At 42.0% G+C, this 16070-nt stretch overlaps 1 protein-coding gene across 19 annotated transcripts in view; it reads right to left on the bottom strand.

Annotated features, from left to right (window-relative positions):
- The window catches only part of LOC111253553 (basement membrane-specific heparan sulfate proteoglycan core protein-like), a 231847-nt gene that overhangs the window by 23733 nt on the left and 192044 nt on the right, over positions 1-16070 (bottom strand). For 15 of the 19 annotated variants that reach the window (XR_002674718.2, XM_086992110.1, XM_022813123.2 and 12 more), the window contains 21 exons: positions 15665-15781; positions 15288-15401; positions 13622-13691; positions 12682-12893; positions 9201-9317; positions 8468-8713; positions 8058-8177; positions 7498-7661; positions 7037-7198; positions 6350-6449; positions 4875-5080; positions 4257-4408; positions 3975-4119; positions 3292-3497; positions 2813-2924; positions 2267-2392; positions 1817-1944; positions 1126-1304; positions 825-932; positions 569-676; positions 155-369 (listed from right to left, as the gene is read on the bottom strand). Coding sequence is in view for 18 of the 19 variants with exons in the window: in XM_086992110.1 (XP_086848236.1) it covers positions 155-369; positions 569-676; positions 825-932; positions 1126-1304; positions 1817-1944; positions 2267-2392; positions 2813-2924; positions 3292-3497; positions 3975-4119; positions 4257-4408; positions 4875-5080; positions 6350-6449; positions 7037-7198; positions 7498-7661; positions 8058-8177; positions 8468-8713; positions 9201-9317; positions 12682-12893; positions 13622-13691; positions 15288-15401; positions 15665-15781 (3107 nt within the window). In the remaining variant the exon portion in view is untranslated. The remainder of the gene's footprint in view (positions 1-154; positions 370-568; positions 677-824; positions 933-1125; positions 1305-1816; positions 1945-2266; positions 2393-2812; positions 2925-3291; positions 3498-3974; positions 4120-4256; positions 4409-4874; positions 5081-6349; positions 6450-7036; positions 7199-7497; positions 7662-8057; positions 8178-8467; positions 8714-9200; positions 9318-12681; positions 12894-13621; positions 13692-15287; positions 15402-15664; positions 15782-16070) is intronic. The other 4 variants (XM_086992108.1, XM_022813120.2, XM_022813115.2 and 1 more) reach the window with 3 other exon arrangements.

Raw genomic sequence — 16070 nt, 5'->3', positions numbered from 1 at the left:
TTTTTACACAATAAATCAAGGACGATTCTGATTATTATTAATGTTGCTAATTGCTAAGTCCTGTGAGAGCTGAGTAATAACTATTTGAATACGAAAGTCGAGATCCGGTCGACAACATAGGATATCAAGAACTGAATTGCCAGTACTACGCTACCTGTTCGCGGTAATAGTTTGACGAGGTACACGATGAAGTGATGCCCATACAAAAGCATTGAACGCAGCCTAATGGCGCGTCGGCGTGCAGAAAGAAGGAGTTCGTCCTGCATGTATCACAAGCAGTGCCGGTCACAAGAGGTTTACATGGGCAGAGTCCAGTTGATGGCGAAGGGTCCGCACTCAGTGAGCCAGCTGAGTTGCATCGGAACGTGCCTATGGCACAATGACACCGTTGTGCAATAAGGCAAAAATATTATACTTGATTTCTGTTGTTTTCCTATTTTAAAATCCTAAGTGATCTGTATTTACAATAAACACAAACACATTTTGCTTTTTCTTCGCATCGGATCAATTCTCTATTTTGTATATCCACAGTGTGCCCTAAATTGATCACTTCGGCTCTTTAACGTACCGCATTGTTGTTCATCAGACATATCGAGACAGTCTGCCTTTCCGTCACACCGAGCCCGGGCATCTATGCAGACGCCATCACGACATTTGTACTGGTTTAGAGTGCACGCTGAAATCGATCGGCTATGACGTTTTAGCGTATTCTCGTTTTTCATTCGACTTTTACGTCACTCCTTTAACCGTCTCAAAATATGTAACTTTTATTCTGGAAGTGTACAAGATAATCACTCAATAACATCTACGTAAAGGACACATACCACAACCATGTTCATCAGAAAAGTCTTCACAATCATAGCGGCCATCACACTGTTGCCGCCTCATAATGCAGCTGCCGCCACCACATTGGAATTGATCAACGTCACATTCTGCAAGCAAAATTCATCATGACCTATAGTGATGGGAAGATTCTTGACCAATGCAACTACATATTGAAGCAGTTTTTGTCATTCTCGTAGCTGAATCGTTTGATCAATGCTGAAAAATTTCTACCTTGCAACTTAGCTACAAGATAAATGTATCAATAGGCGTTTGTTCTTTTAATGAAAGGCTTGATTTTACCCGAAAGTCGGCAGGTGTTGCCTAGATCCGAACGTTCATAGCCATGGGCGCACTTTTGGCAGCGTCTACCCTCGTAGCCAATAGGACACGCTGTACACGTCACCTCTCCGTCGGCGTCTAGCTGACACGAGGGCGCAAACCACTCAGCAGGATACCCAGTAAATCGGCTTGTCAACATGCTGCATGCACAATACGAACAGAACAAAGAACATTTGTCCAATACCTGTTGGTGTACTATATACCTGTATGAAGATCCTATAATTAAATACTCGCGTGCGCAGATAGGTCAGTTAACTTTGTATATACAATAGCAATTTTTATGTAGTGCTTGACACGTACACATGTGTGAACGAGAGCTATATACAAGTTGATGTATCTTTCTTTCACACATCACGTATGGCCTATCAACAAATCATCGACAGCTAACTACTAGAAAGTAAAAAAAAGCAGACGTGTTGGTTTATAAGGTAGGCAAAGAGCCTATTCACACTATCGGCAGGCATTTTACTTATGAATTTAATTTCTTGCACGCTAATCTATTTACTCCATTAATAAAGAGAAAGGATGGACGAGATGAACTGCCATCGTTTTCACAAAGGTCACACTGTCCTCGATGTAGGACATTTATAGTCGTAATTATGACATTGTTGTTATTGTCTATTTAGAATTTTGCGTAAGCTTGGCCACTTACTGAGGTGGGACTGTTATTGGTGGACACGGGCAGGGTCTACAGTCGAAGGCCGTCCCCCTAGTTGCCTGTCCATAGAAACCCCGTTTGCATTTCTCGCAGTGGACACCATCGGTATTATGTTGGCAGTTCTGCGAAAAAATGCCGTTATTTGAAACTTTACCTCGAAATCCCGTAACTTATATTCATCGACTCGCCTCATCTACAAATGAATACTAAAAGAAACATGGCGTGTAACTATCTTCTATTACCTCTGCAAACGCTTAATATCATCTTCATTCTCTAACAATGCACTACGCGCTGATTCTCGAAGTAAAGGACGATGTCATTGTTTCCGCCATATCGATCGCACCTCGTTCTAGTATCCTTTTAGACATGTTTTTAGCCCTTATCTAAACTTCGCACTATTATATATGCGTCTGCGAGATTTATAAGCGTTTTCCTCACACTTACCAAGCATTTGCCAGTAGTCTGGTCGCACGTGTTGGAATGACCGTTGCAGGCACAAGGAATGACACCCTGAACGCAGGACCCGAGAAACTGACCACTTTGACGGCGTACGAATCCAGCGGCACATTGCTGTATTTGTTCGCAGGCGCAAACAGATATGAACATATTGATATATGCAGTTGCTAGGAGTATATAGACATTTAAAGATGTCGCTATTGCGAACACGAGAGAAAATACATGGCATAGTCCTTAGTGGTTATTCTGCCAAAACCGATTGCGCTATAATCGAACAACATAATGCTATACTTGTAAACGAAGTCCTTCGAACATTTCGTTACGACACCTGTATGCTATATATAGGCTATATATATATTATTATTGAAGCTAGAAAGGCGATGTTTGTGTCGACGAGTGTATGTATTCCCATATACCAATTCCACCTTTAAACGCAAACGCCGTAAACAGCAAAAATAATATACGATTGAACTCATTAATAAATAGTGATAAACGACCAGACGTATAGAGTAATGTAGGCAAAAAACCATGTACCTCACAAGAGTGCCCTACATAACCCTGAGGACAGGTACACTGTTCCACGAGAACCGCTATGACGCCTTGAGGATTCGAATAGCTGGCTGAATCTAGTTCCACCTTCCTGATGCTACATATCGTTACAACATACAGAAGGAAGGTTCGCATTAATGCACGTACTTGGTGGTCTGACTAATTTTTTTGCGAGATTTCTAAAAAAAGAAGCTTCGATATAAATTTGATGGACTGGCACACTTTGCAATGTCCTTGTATAACGCGCAACGACTCGCCTGAGTAATAATGCAAGTCAAATGTAAACAAGTGGTCAAAGGTAACGCATCTGATATTCTATGACATTGTCAACTGCTTGTTTGTCATGAAATAATTCGATTTCTTTAGAAATCCCCTAACGTCATTCGACCATTCTATCACTGTTGTACGGTATTACATAACCACATGTGTATACTTTGTAAGATATTATCTAGTAAATAGCTAACCTGGCTTGTAAAAGCTCGATTGTGTAACCGGCTCGAATGTAAATTCCGTTCAGATCAGCGAGAACCGTCATGATGTCTTCACGAAGAGCCCCACGTCCTCCATGATGGCCGCCGGACTGACCGGAGTGGGAGGGCCGTAGCCACGCCCCCTGGCGACAAGAATCATATTCATGTGTGTCATCCATGCTGCCATCATGGCTACGGTGCTGGAACACCAAGCAACATACCACCGGTCTTCGTACAACTAACCTACAACCTAACCTAGTCCCTTTTTCAGAATACGTAAGTTGACTAATTGATATCTAGTTTCAAGCAAACCATTTTCAGCAAACAATAACTGCTAGTGAGAGATTCCGGAGTTGTGACCCAGTTGTTTCCTCAGTTACCACGGCTAGAGTCACAGCAATTATAGGAGATCACTCATAACGAACACCCGCATCAAATATTTAATGAGGTTTTTACGAGTTCTAGATCCAACAGTGCCGCTGCATATTATTTTTAGCAGCCGTTCTCGAGTGTGAAACAAAATATATTTGCCTACGCCAGCTTCTGAACCGAGCTCACTGAACGTAAATTTAGAAGGTTAATACCATTTACAAGGACACGCCTAATAAGTATACGTATATATATTGCCTTGAATGTATACGGTAAAGACGCGTGATATTTCGAAACGATAGGAATACCTCAATGATCTGCATGTTGATTTTATATTCTTGATCGGGTAGATAATGTATGCCTGAGCGATAGAAGATCTCTAGACCATTTCCTCGCATGACGACATCTGCAAAATCATCGGACAGGCGCTCCTCCTGCATCCCGCTTTTGAATCTTTTCATTGCCGAAAACCGGATGCAACAGCAAGAGAAATTCTCGTTATTAATATAATCAAATGCTCGATGACGCCTATCGCAAGCATCACCATCCCTCGCGTCGTATTTACTATGGCTAGCCGTTATGACACGTACTTGATAGAGTATTTAAGATATCCTCCATATGAGGCGACCCGAGGTCCCAGAAGGTCACCACTAATGCTCCAATACAGTTGATGACTTCCTGCTAATTTCTCAATTAGGGTCCCGTCAATCGAATACTCGTCGCCAGTCTGAACGACTGCTTTCTACAAACGGAATCATACGGTAAATACGTTGAAACATACGCGTGTATGAACACTCGCTATGTACCTGTAGTCTGTAAGTTTACTCACTGCAGCTCAAGAAAGTATTTGCGCATGCTGGAATACTTTATGATTGTTCTTGAAGCAGTTTTCGTGCTGGTTGAAAATTCACAAGCATGGCTGTGCTAAGTTAGGCGGGTGCCTTTCCGAAGTTAGTTAAGCCTTTTCATACGTACATATACAAAGTGAACGAATCTTTCTTAGAGTCCATGTACACTGATATCGTTTGATGACACGGCCTACACCCTTTGGCGTATTGCAAACGGTATGCTTGATGCATCGATACTTTCTAAAAAAAAAATATTTCCACTTCGTTTAAGTGCTGTAGCAAGCTAATCAACGCCTGCTCAAACGTATCGGTTTTTCCCCAGACTAGGTCCCGCCGTATACTAATTGACGTCTTACGTACATGCATCGGGCTGTAGTTGTTCGAAACGTCCTTGTAGCTTCCATGGTTGCTCCTCTCGAAAACATGGGCCGACAGAAGGCTCGAATTGAGTGCCACGCGATACATGTTACTTGACCGGCAGCTCGTTGAAGCCCCAAAACAAAAACAATTCAGACATTCCTTCGACGATTTGGCTTCTTCATTGAATTGTCCGTTCTGACAAATACCTGTTGATCGTACATATAATATTATCGACATTCGTCAGTCAACAATAATAAATGTCTTAAGTAATTATTAAGTGAACGATTTTCTACCTAGTGCTTTACTCGGGTATATCGTGCAAAGTTGTATAGCTTTCTAGTTCCTTTTGTTACTACCATAACGAACTGGTCCAGAAAAGATTCAGTTGATGAAAATGACGGCCTTCTAACTGACTTGCAACAGGCTGCTCACTATACTCAAACATAAAACGCGCTAAGGCGGGTAAGAATGTAGAGGGGGTATCAAGAAATGGCGCTCCGCTGAGTAGTATAAAGCTCTTTATTCGTCTTTTATTTCTCCCTGTTCTATACGAAGATGACACATAACTTGTGCGGGTCGAGCAAGTGTGTCGTCGTGAGCTGATGCTCAGGACTCTGTTGGCTCGAGCCCAACATTTAGGCCGCTATATAGTCGCTTAGCCCGAGGACCTCGTTTCTGCTACCGCATGTATGTCGACATACGTATATGTAATCACGATGGCGTAACTGAGACTCATATATTTGCGGGACAGAGTCCCGGCTGGCGATAATGAGGAACCATCAGAAGCACTGTGACGGAATTCTAAAGCCTTCAGAGAATCCGTATCAAACAGGCCAATATAACAGGGTTCTAAACGTCTTCGCTCGAGCACAGCCTACCTAAAATAGATGGGCGAACGATTTGATTCGAACTGTATCAGCAGCTACAACAGTTGAAGACGGCAGTCCAAGAAGAAGAAGAAAAAAGAGCTTCGTCATTTACGCTAGAGATATGATTAGTCTATGCACGCCTCTATTCGTTCTCGCGTAACGTAAATTGTATGAAATCGACCGTCGATGAATCTAACTCTGGCAACGTTTTACAGCAATACTTATGGAGCGGAATAGATTCCTAAGTTAAATTCGTCCAAACTTTTGTTTTAGCAATATTATTACTACGACAAGCAATAATATTGCTAAAACGTAATAGTTGCTATTTCGATAGCAATAGCATACGTTTACTCCTGATACCGCTCAGCTTATATGGGCCTACTTGAAACGGTAGGCCATCATAGACGATTGAATTTGCCTGTTTTAACACAGCCGGTTTCCTTTACGGCCTTTTTTTTGCAATTCGACCGTCTTTAGCATATGCTGATAAACCGAAGGTCTGTTAAGGTATATAAACCAATTCTGGAGAGCAAACAGTCGTCTTATTATCTACGTTTAGTTAGAATATATTATATAGTAATCTAGTCGGCGGCTGGTGTAGTATACCTCGCGCTTTAACGACCAATATCGTATCGGGGACTGCTAGGACATTTTTTCGCACGTTCATTGCTTCACACGTCCAAGCGCCTTGGTCTGACTGAGATACCTGGAGAAGACGTAACAAAAGTGTTTAGCATCTGCAGATAATAATTCGTAACATCTACTGAAAAGTTGTTAAGCAAAGATCCGATAAGTTCCTGTTTTATCTTCAAAATAGCTTCGCTGAAATTGGGTTTACTAATGAAGAAAAATAAGTACGTAGCTTTACGATCGAAGTAATATCTTCGAACTTACTTATTTTGTGCCGACTATTATAGAATAACTGCATTTACAGTTTGTTAAATACGCTTACAAGAAGAGTATGCATTATTTATTACACAAAATTATACAATTATGTATTCTAAGTTCTACAGTTACTAATAGTCCGATAAAATTCATAGTCATTTGGCTTTCAGATAATCTACAGAGTTCTCGTCGCTGACGCTTCCGCTACTATCATTGGGATAGATAGAGGGAGCTCATGTCAAGCGTAACTTAAGGCAGGATACGACCTGTACGGAATCTATGGTGATTCGTAAAACGTAAACATTCTGAGGATTTGCAAAACGATATTCTTTTAGAAGCGTTATTTACGAGTGATACCAAAGTCGAACGCTCAGTAGCAAGCCAACCATCATAATTTGTTTAACATACCTCTCGAATCGTCAGGATGCCAACGCCACGATCGGACGTTGTTGTCACTCGTGGGGGAGAAGGAATATGACCCCAGTTTTTTCGCCAGCTAATGAATGGCTCCGGATTACCGATAGCCCCACAACTGACGTTTACTGTATCACCTTCGGACGCGGTTACCACCTGAAACAAACGATATCCTAATCAGCGCTCGTATGACTACAAATGAGCAAATGTAACTAATATTGGTGATAATCGACAAATCCATACAGGTGCCAATTGATATCGGAACCCACCTGTCTATACAAGTATTGTTCTTTCCCACACGAAAACGCTTCGGGGAAAGTCTGAGCAGGCAGAAAAGCACTAGGAACCGAAACATTTTACGTTTATGTTGCAGTTTTAGAAAAGAGAACCTAACATTACGTTTAGTTGTCGAGTGGGGAAGTGTCGATTTTACCGAACACATGCATATAGTCTACCTTCGGTGGGGGAGTGATAATGATCGGTGGTCCACAGCCAATTTCATCGGACTTGTCCTGACAATCGAACTCTTGGTCGCATTGGAACGATCGTGGAATACACTGATCCTGCGACGAACATTGGTACTCGCGCTGGCTACAGGCTGACCCCACAACTACAGTTTCTGTGAAGCGACATTGCAGAGGAAAAAAGAACTTAATAGCAGAGCTTTTTTTGTAGGAACTTAGACAATCACATACTGTTGTAATACTGTTTTGTACTTTTTCACTGAATTGCTTGATTTCACTTCAATAACCGTCTTTCGATAAGTTAGTCCAACGTCATGTGGCACGGGCATGCGATATACGTACAAGTTCCTTGGGAGCGGCCTTAAAGACGAGAAAAACTAATGCCAAATGAGGTCTGTTTGTGCTTCTAAGCATAAATAAAAGACTATGCAAATTAAAGAAGGCTTTTAACAATGATTATGTGTAAGCGTAAGTCCCCCATTTGACGCAGTACAACGAAACCTTGATGTGCGTGCCCAACTAAATCATTACTTTCATCAATCGTAACTTACTACAGTCACTTTCGTCAGTTCGATCTCCGCAATCATCATCACCGTCACACCAGAACGTCTTGGACACGCAACGCCGATTGGCGCATTCAAATTCGTTGGGCTCGCATTCTGATTGTTGAGCTGAAATGAAAAGATGGCGCAAATACGTCATATAATCCAAGCACTTCGTGATCCAGCCATTTCTGACACGTACACTGAGCATTAACGACAACAAATTCGCAGCAGCAGCAGCATCATCTAAGCTTCATTTGGCTAAGTTCCAGTCACGACACTGCCTAACTGTAATACGTTTCTTTATTAGATCGTACGCTTTTATCTTGCATTCTCCTAATGGGAAATATTAAGTCAATGACCATTACGACATTCGAATAATTACTTGTATACAAACATATTTTCATAAGAGTACGGACCACAGTTGAGCTCATCGGAACCATCCTCACAGTCGTAGTCTCCGTCGCAGAGATACTTGCGCAGAACACACTGTCCGCTGTGGCAGGCTGCCTCGTCCCGGTTGCAACCCTCGGAAACATCAAGCCCAGTCGGCGTTGTGCCTTCAGAGGTCGCGGACGCACCCCCCCCAGAACCGGCCAAAGCAGTGTCTCCACCACCATTCGGCCGAACAAGGATAGGTCGGTTAGGCTCCTCGGACACTGATGCTGTTAACATAACAAACATTTTGGTCTTTTGACTAGTTTAACTACTAATTGAAGCTATCTTACTTTAGATATTTTCATTTTTTCCCACAATCAGTTTTTGTTGAGCTTACCGGTTTCGTCCCTAATAACTAGAACATTTCCTGCACACTAATCGGACCAACTAGTGCTTTTATATTACATATTACGGCCGATGTTTTATGATTCACGTTACAATATACACATGTGCTCCGAGTAAGTATATTGAGAAGCGGGATTCTAGAAGCTAAAGGACTTTTGGGTTGAAAGCGTCTTTTGACAAATATGCACAAGAATATGCGACATCTACACTAACGACGAGAGCGCCACCAAGAGTCGAAAAAACGCGTGAACCGACTACTCCGAAAGCAAGCCCAGAAGCAATCTGCGGGTTCAGTAAGGGCTAGTCTTTGTTCTCTGTTCGTACGTACCTCTTACCGAGTCCCTATCAAGTTTAGTTCCGGCCACTCACCAGAGTTGCGGGATATTCTACGGGCCTTCTTGTATTCGACTGTTGCCGCGTTTGTTGATGTGCTGCTGATGGTCCAGTAGCCTGTAGCGAGGTTGCCCTTGGAGGCCTTCGAAATGGCTGCGTGCAACGAACATAGCGAAGCGATGAGTCGACGTGTGTGCGATGTTCAGGCCAAACAGCTTTTCCTTTATAGTCCTACAGCCTCATCTTCAGTCCACCTACATGCAGGAGAAGTACCCAGAAGTGGCCCGCGGCGCCAGGCGTAGCAGGCCTCCTCAGACTCCCTTCAGGCTGACCTCTGGACCACAACTGTCAGGGCCATGTAGGCATATGGTATTATGTGGGCGACAACGACGAAATCGTACTAGCAACCCTTATCAGTACGTTCTCTGTGACAATCTGTCCGCCGGACCGTCTAGAGCGGTCAGGCATAGATAGGTTCGACTAAGTATGACCTCATTACATTACAACATTTTGAAGCTATGTCCTCAAGCCTTTGCAAAACAACCCCACTGGCTGCTGTAAGGCGCTGATTCAGCTTGACTAGTGATAACCGAAATACAAGACCTGCAGATCGCACTGAACTTAATTAAATTGCTACCCTGATACTATCGACATTTTGAAAACTAATGACGACGAGAAGTACTTATTTTCTGCAGCACCTCGTTATTGCTGATGGAATATGAAATAAAGGTACCAATTCGAACCAGTAGTAAAAATACTCCAAACAGATAAGCGCATACTTCATCCATTAGATTCAAAGCGATTTCTTGAGATAATACATCTTCGACTATTCGTATAAATTGTTTTTCTCGTAAACCCATACGATGATGCGTACAGAGGTCGAGTAGAAGCAGTAGGACTCGTTTTGGTAATAGCAAATGGTTAATTTCAGTATCATGCATTGTGGGTCTTAAGGCGCAATATAGCTGGGTTAGAGGACCATTTTTTGAGGTCTTCGTTACTATTACTACTTGGATTCGTTTGTCCGACATTTCGACTGTAGATGTTGCTATACTGGTGAAGGCATAGCGCGCCCTGCTGTGTGTGTTGTAACGGCAGCTTTTCAGTCAAATAGGAGGTCGCTACAAGCCTCGTTATTGAAGCGAAATTAATAGATATTTTGCGGAATCTAAGATTTACTGTTCTTATCTACTGGCAGAGCTCGAAACTAGCATACTAGCAGACCCCGTAGAAGCTGATCCAAACCTAAGCAGGAGCACCGCGCTGCACACGTCGATGAGACCCAAGATATAAGGGTAACGCGAGAATCAAGGGTGGACTCACACAAAGACAACAAGTCATTGTTGGAAAGATAAACTTCTGCTCTCCTTTATATCAATTATTTACTTCGATTTTTTTTTTTTTCTATTTTCGTCCACTTTTGTCTGCTATTGACTCATTTCCGACATGGCTTTGCGAACTGTAGGTTAGGCGCGGCAGACAACAGGCAATAAATGACAGAAATAGGCTCGATCGAAGAAGTACTGTCTATAGTTCTTCTCGATTGGCTTCCGAAATGTCAAGTTGATAAATGTCTGATAATGATGTGGATCACTAGCCGGTTGGTCCCCGAATGCCCCAATGTCACCCCTTGTCGCACCCCAGCGATCAAGCATGGATGGAAGATTAGTATAATATAGTATAGATAGACGGTTGATGATAAAACTAGAGCGACAGTTTTTGACCAACGATAACGAGCTTCGTACACACTAGATGATTAACCGTCCCTGTAAGACTTCTTGCTTGACGCTGAGAGACCCACCACCGCTAAAGATTAGATAGATAGATAGACAAAGCAGTTTTTAAATATTGTACATTACTTTAAATGTACTATTACTAATCTCTGTGCTGTTTGCGAGTGTGGGCGCGGATGCACGTTCCTGGTGAGAATTTAAAAAAAATTAAAGACAAGGAGATGGAGGAGACAATACTGAATCGCCACCGATGCCATCGACATCGTATTGCATAGCCATAGCAGGATTTTTCATAACAACATCAACAACAACAACATCAAAGGTACAAGTATGTGAAAGAGCAAGGTATCAGTTGTCCGAAGTTGCAGGCTACAGGCCGTATTTGGCCGGAAAAGGACGTAAGAGTTGGACGGCTGGCTACGACTCACGCACAGACCAAGGCTGTGGAAATCTGATGTTGGGAGCATTGACTGCTCTGCGGCCGGGGCTTTTACAATAAACAACTACTGACGCGTATATGTATGTGTGGGAGAAGGAAGCGAGTGCCGCTAAAGGTGCAGACAGTCACTGAGAAACGGGGGCTGCGAACGCGGGGAGTAAAAACAAATAGCTACATTTGCAGTTCTCTTTTGCATTTATAGTTTCCAACATAAATGAAACTTCTGGTTAGGACTAGAGTGTCTATGATTCATAATAATAGTTTCGGCGAGTCTACGAATGAGCGGTGCTTTGTTTGACTATTTATATTAACAATGATGAACTACGGTCATTATTATATGTAGAAAGGAAACTGAAGATCAAGGACGGCGGAACACAAGTGCCGATAGTAGTAACGAAAAAAAAGTTCAAACTATTATCCTTAATAGCTTGAATAGTAACAGCACGAACCGACCAATCACTAAACCAAATAGCATAAGACTGAATATCATCTGTCGTTATACGGCAGCACCGAATAAACAGCAATGGAAAAACGTATGAGGAAGATCAATTATCATTCAATCATAGAAACAGTAACTGTTGTACGTCCATCACGTTAAACCTAGTAATTATTGATGAATGACTTCATACGTACGCTTATCATATTCATATATATATGTAAACCTCTATATCTCTACATAAACTTGACCACTATAATAATTATCAGTGTCCCTATATAATTTGACCACTATGGTAATTATCAATGTAGTATTATTACCATCATTGTCACCGCGTCAAGAATGCCCTCTCAACGTTGATGATTTTGATTTGTATTGTATATGCGCATGTAACGATTCATGTGTGTATTACATATATTTTGTATTTCGAATATTTAACACTAGAAAATTGGTTAATTAGATATTCGTTTAGCATAGAAGTTATGTGTATCTCTACCTACTGTTGAACTTATGTTCGATAGAAGCGCGTCTATCTCTCGTTATTTGGACGTGCGTGTAAATCACTCGCTGTGTTTCATTTTTGCCCTTTCTCTCCCATGTGGTTTACTGTGGTGAATAGTATTTGCCACTATTTTTCTTTGGCATTATTGGCTTGGCTCAGTTCAGAGGACTTCAAGCCACCACTACCCCCAGTTGCGTTTTCTGTACTATCTTTATAATTTTCGGATTGGGCGTGCGCTTGCCCCGACGGCGTAGTCTCTGATATACCGGACTCAACAGCAGCCACGTAACGCTGTCTGCGTTGCCGGCGAGCCGAAACAGTTCCGTTTTGTGGGCTCTTTGCTAAATATCGGGGGTCGTGTATACCGCTAAATGGGTAGATTAATGCATGGGTAGGCGGATACACACGGGCGGTCACGACGAGGGTGGCGCTTTTCTGGCTGGGCCGCAGCTCCTGGCCGTCGACGGATAGTGGCACGCACAGGTAGACTCCGGCATCGTCCTCGGTAACTCGAGGCAGGGTCAAACGTCCACGGTGATCGCTGTGACCGCTTTTCAGTGGTCGTCCATCGGCGCGAGCCCAATGAACCTTCAAGCGGCGGGGTCCTTCGTCGCGGCATCTGTAGATAGGCATCGAGCCAGATGGGCAAGCCGGGAAACAACACCAGTGGTAAAATGCAACCAATTAAGACGATAAAAGCACGGACCAGACGATAATGAATGGCACACAATTTTACTTGTAAGAAAAGGGACTGTACAGGCATATAATCGGGGTTTGTTACATTGCAGTAAAAAGCAATCGATCGACCTGGCTTGTTTTCGATAATTTCTGCGCTTCTGCCAATGTCAATGAAACCAAATATCACACTGTGAACTAGCTGAATATATTTTTCTATATCATTGAGAACGTCCAGGTTCCCATGGTCCCATGCACTTTGTCCTTAGTTGATTTTATGTTGACGCAAAAAGAGATGACGGGATCTTATTTGTTCGTAATCACAGGACGATAGGTCGAGCGAGATCGCTGAAAACTTAGAAACACAGTTGTGGCCTGTCCGTATACATGTACTTCCTAGTAATCTTCATTATATTGATAATGGATGACAAGGGTGCCGATACCATAGATGTGCGTTATAATTACACTGTCTCATCTTGATATCACGTACGTTTCGTTCTGTTCGTACGCCTACTCTTAAAGACACAAGAATACGTAGATAAGCTATGTACTTTTAGGTAACTTTTTTTGTAACTTTTTTTTTTTACTGGCTAGCGTTGTTGCTCAAGCAGCGAGTGAAAAAAAAATAACGAATTAATAACGTAAACGAATGCCCGAAAATCTCACACGTACCTTATAACGACGTTATGTCCAGCTGTCTCGTTTTGGAAAGAAGGATAGACACGAACGTCGATATCGCTCACTGGAACAGAAAGGAAACAGAGAACTACGTATTGAACAATTTCACTCAATGATTTAGCGCGGGGCGACGCTAGTAATCCCAGAGGCTTTCCCAAAAGTGTTTTTTTACGGCCTGACATTTGGAGAAGGGTTATTTTCAAACGGATTAAAGTTTCGTCAGTTGAACCAGTTATTTATTGAATGTTCAAGTTTGGTTCATTGAAAGTTTGTGTTAGCTCATGGAAAATCAAATCTGCGTACGTGTATCATGCACACACTGGTTCTATTTGAAAATCACGGTGTTGAAAACGTTTCACCATGTTCTGCCTTCAGCTTTGGTCGGCTCGGTAGATACGGTGGCTACGAAACGTTACGCTATTGATAATTGTCTAAGAATTGAAATAAGTGTTTAGATGACTTTATCTATTGTTAAGCTGAGGTGAAGCACTCGTTGGTAATGTAGCAACTGGTTCATCTTTTGCCCCATGTAGGCATTATAGATTGACATAAAGTGCCTAGCGCTTGCATTTCTCTTGAAATACTTTCCTCTAGCTACACCTGAAGGCATGACAGCGAACCTTTTAGCCCCTACTCCTAGCCTTTTTATATTTAATAGAATATAATGGTTAATATATATATATATATATATATATACATTGTCCTAATTATTACAAACTACTGAAGGAGAAGAAATAGAATTTCGGTAAGTACTACTTATAGCAGGCATTCATTAATTTCAAACAGGAAAAGCAAAGGAAAGTTTAAAAATGCAAAAACTCTTTCTACATGGAGCAGCTTCTCGAAAGAGAAATCGAGATTACGGTTCAAGAGGCATATTTCGGCATGTGGAAAGTAGCGAGTTACCGTATTTTGTTAAGTAGACATGCGTTTAGTCGGGCATTATGCCACAAGCTGCATATTAAAATTTAACATAAAGTATTGAAATCCAGTGCGCAGTATTCCGCAAAAAGCGTCGACCGCGGGTTACATTGTTGTAAAGTCAACATAGGAGTGTTAAGCTAAATATTTGATAAGTCAACTTACTCTATTGAAGTAAAATCGAAACGAAGCATTGCGTAGACATGTCAGGGTACACTAAATGGTACGAGACCTTCTTATTGTACAGAAATTTCATTTTCTTATCAGTCCTAATCCTTGAATGAGGTAGAAGTACCTTCAGTGAAGGTAACAAAGATTAATAGTTTTCCTGAACGCTATAATAAAGGCAATGATGAAGGAAAACACAACGAAACATGCACGTGCCGAAATTAAAGTACGAAGGGGCAAAAAGTAAAGGGGCAAGCTACAAAGGCTAAAAAAAATGGAGAATCAAGTTTTTAAATATGATCGCATTCTTTTGTTTGGCTTGACTTTTGAGTTTGGCTATGAAGAACAAGAGTACTAGATCATAGGTGTTTTCAAGGAAGCAAGATAAGGCAATCTGTGTTTGTATGAGAAAAAAGCCAGAGCAAAAAAAATCGTATTTTAAAAAAACACGATTAATGGACAGGGGCTTCGGCTATATCTACAGAGTTTTTTCCTCTACTCATATCATCAGGATAGTATTAGGAGGATGACCGTCGAAGGCAGGATTTATTTGTATGGCAATGATGCCTACCGGAACATCCGTTCTCGTCGGATCCGTCTGCACAATGGGGTTTGCCATCGCAGCGGTGACCCCGCTCGATGCACTGTCCGTTGGTACACGTAAACTGCGTTGGCTGACAGCGCCCTGCGTCGTTTGCCAATAGTAAGCCAACAAACATTATATACAGTTAGGACTGGTCCCATGCACTTTGTCCTTAGTTGATTTTATGTTGCGCAATACGCCGTTTAGCAGCTTAATTAAGGTGCTAATTTTCGACCTCATGAATACTAACAACAACACCGTTACCTATGTGTATACCATATATTTTCATTTACATCGATTCGTACATCAACATACTACATAGGTTCAGAGACACAGAAAAACTGCCTAAATCATGTGACGCTTACAACAATCGATCTCGTCTGATCGATCAGGGCACTGGGGTATGCCGTCGCAGAATTCGTCCCTTGCGATACATAGGCCCGACAGGCACTTGAACTGCGCTGGACCACAATCATGAAATTCTAAGCGTATTTTAAAGGTTGTATATTTATTTGTTTCAGTTATGTCGACATGTTAATGTAGAATACGTTAGGAGATCGATAATAGAGCCATAGGTGAGTTTAGAGACAAGGCGGGTTCGGTACACAGCGTACCACATTTGTGTCAATGGCACGTTTCGTTGAAATAATGGATGCACGATGAATACCGTGTTTCATGCATGGTTAGTATGTTGATAAGGGCCAAGTAAAGTCGATATGACAGGGAAGAGATGTTCAATAAAGCCGAAAGTTTTCATTGCATGATTATTAG

Source organism: Varroa destructor, unplaced genomic scaffold (assembly GCF_002443255.2).
Source record: "Varroa destructor unplaced genomic scaffold, Vdes_3.0 BEIS01000006.1, whole genome shotgun sequence".
In the NCBI taxonomy this organism is placed as follows: Eukaryota; Metazoa; Arthropoda; class Arachnida; order Mesostigmata; family Varroidae; genus Varroa; species Varroa destructor.
The sequence above is the reverse complement of the archived record's forward strand: the minus strand, read 5'-3'. Positions and strand labels throughout refer to the sequence as shown.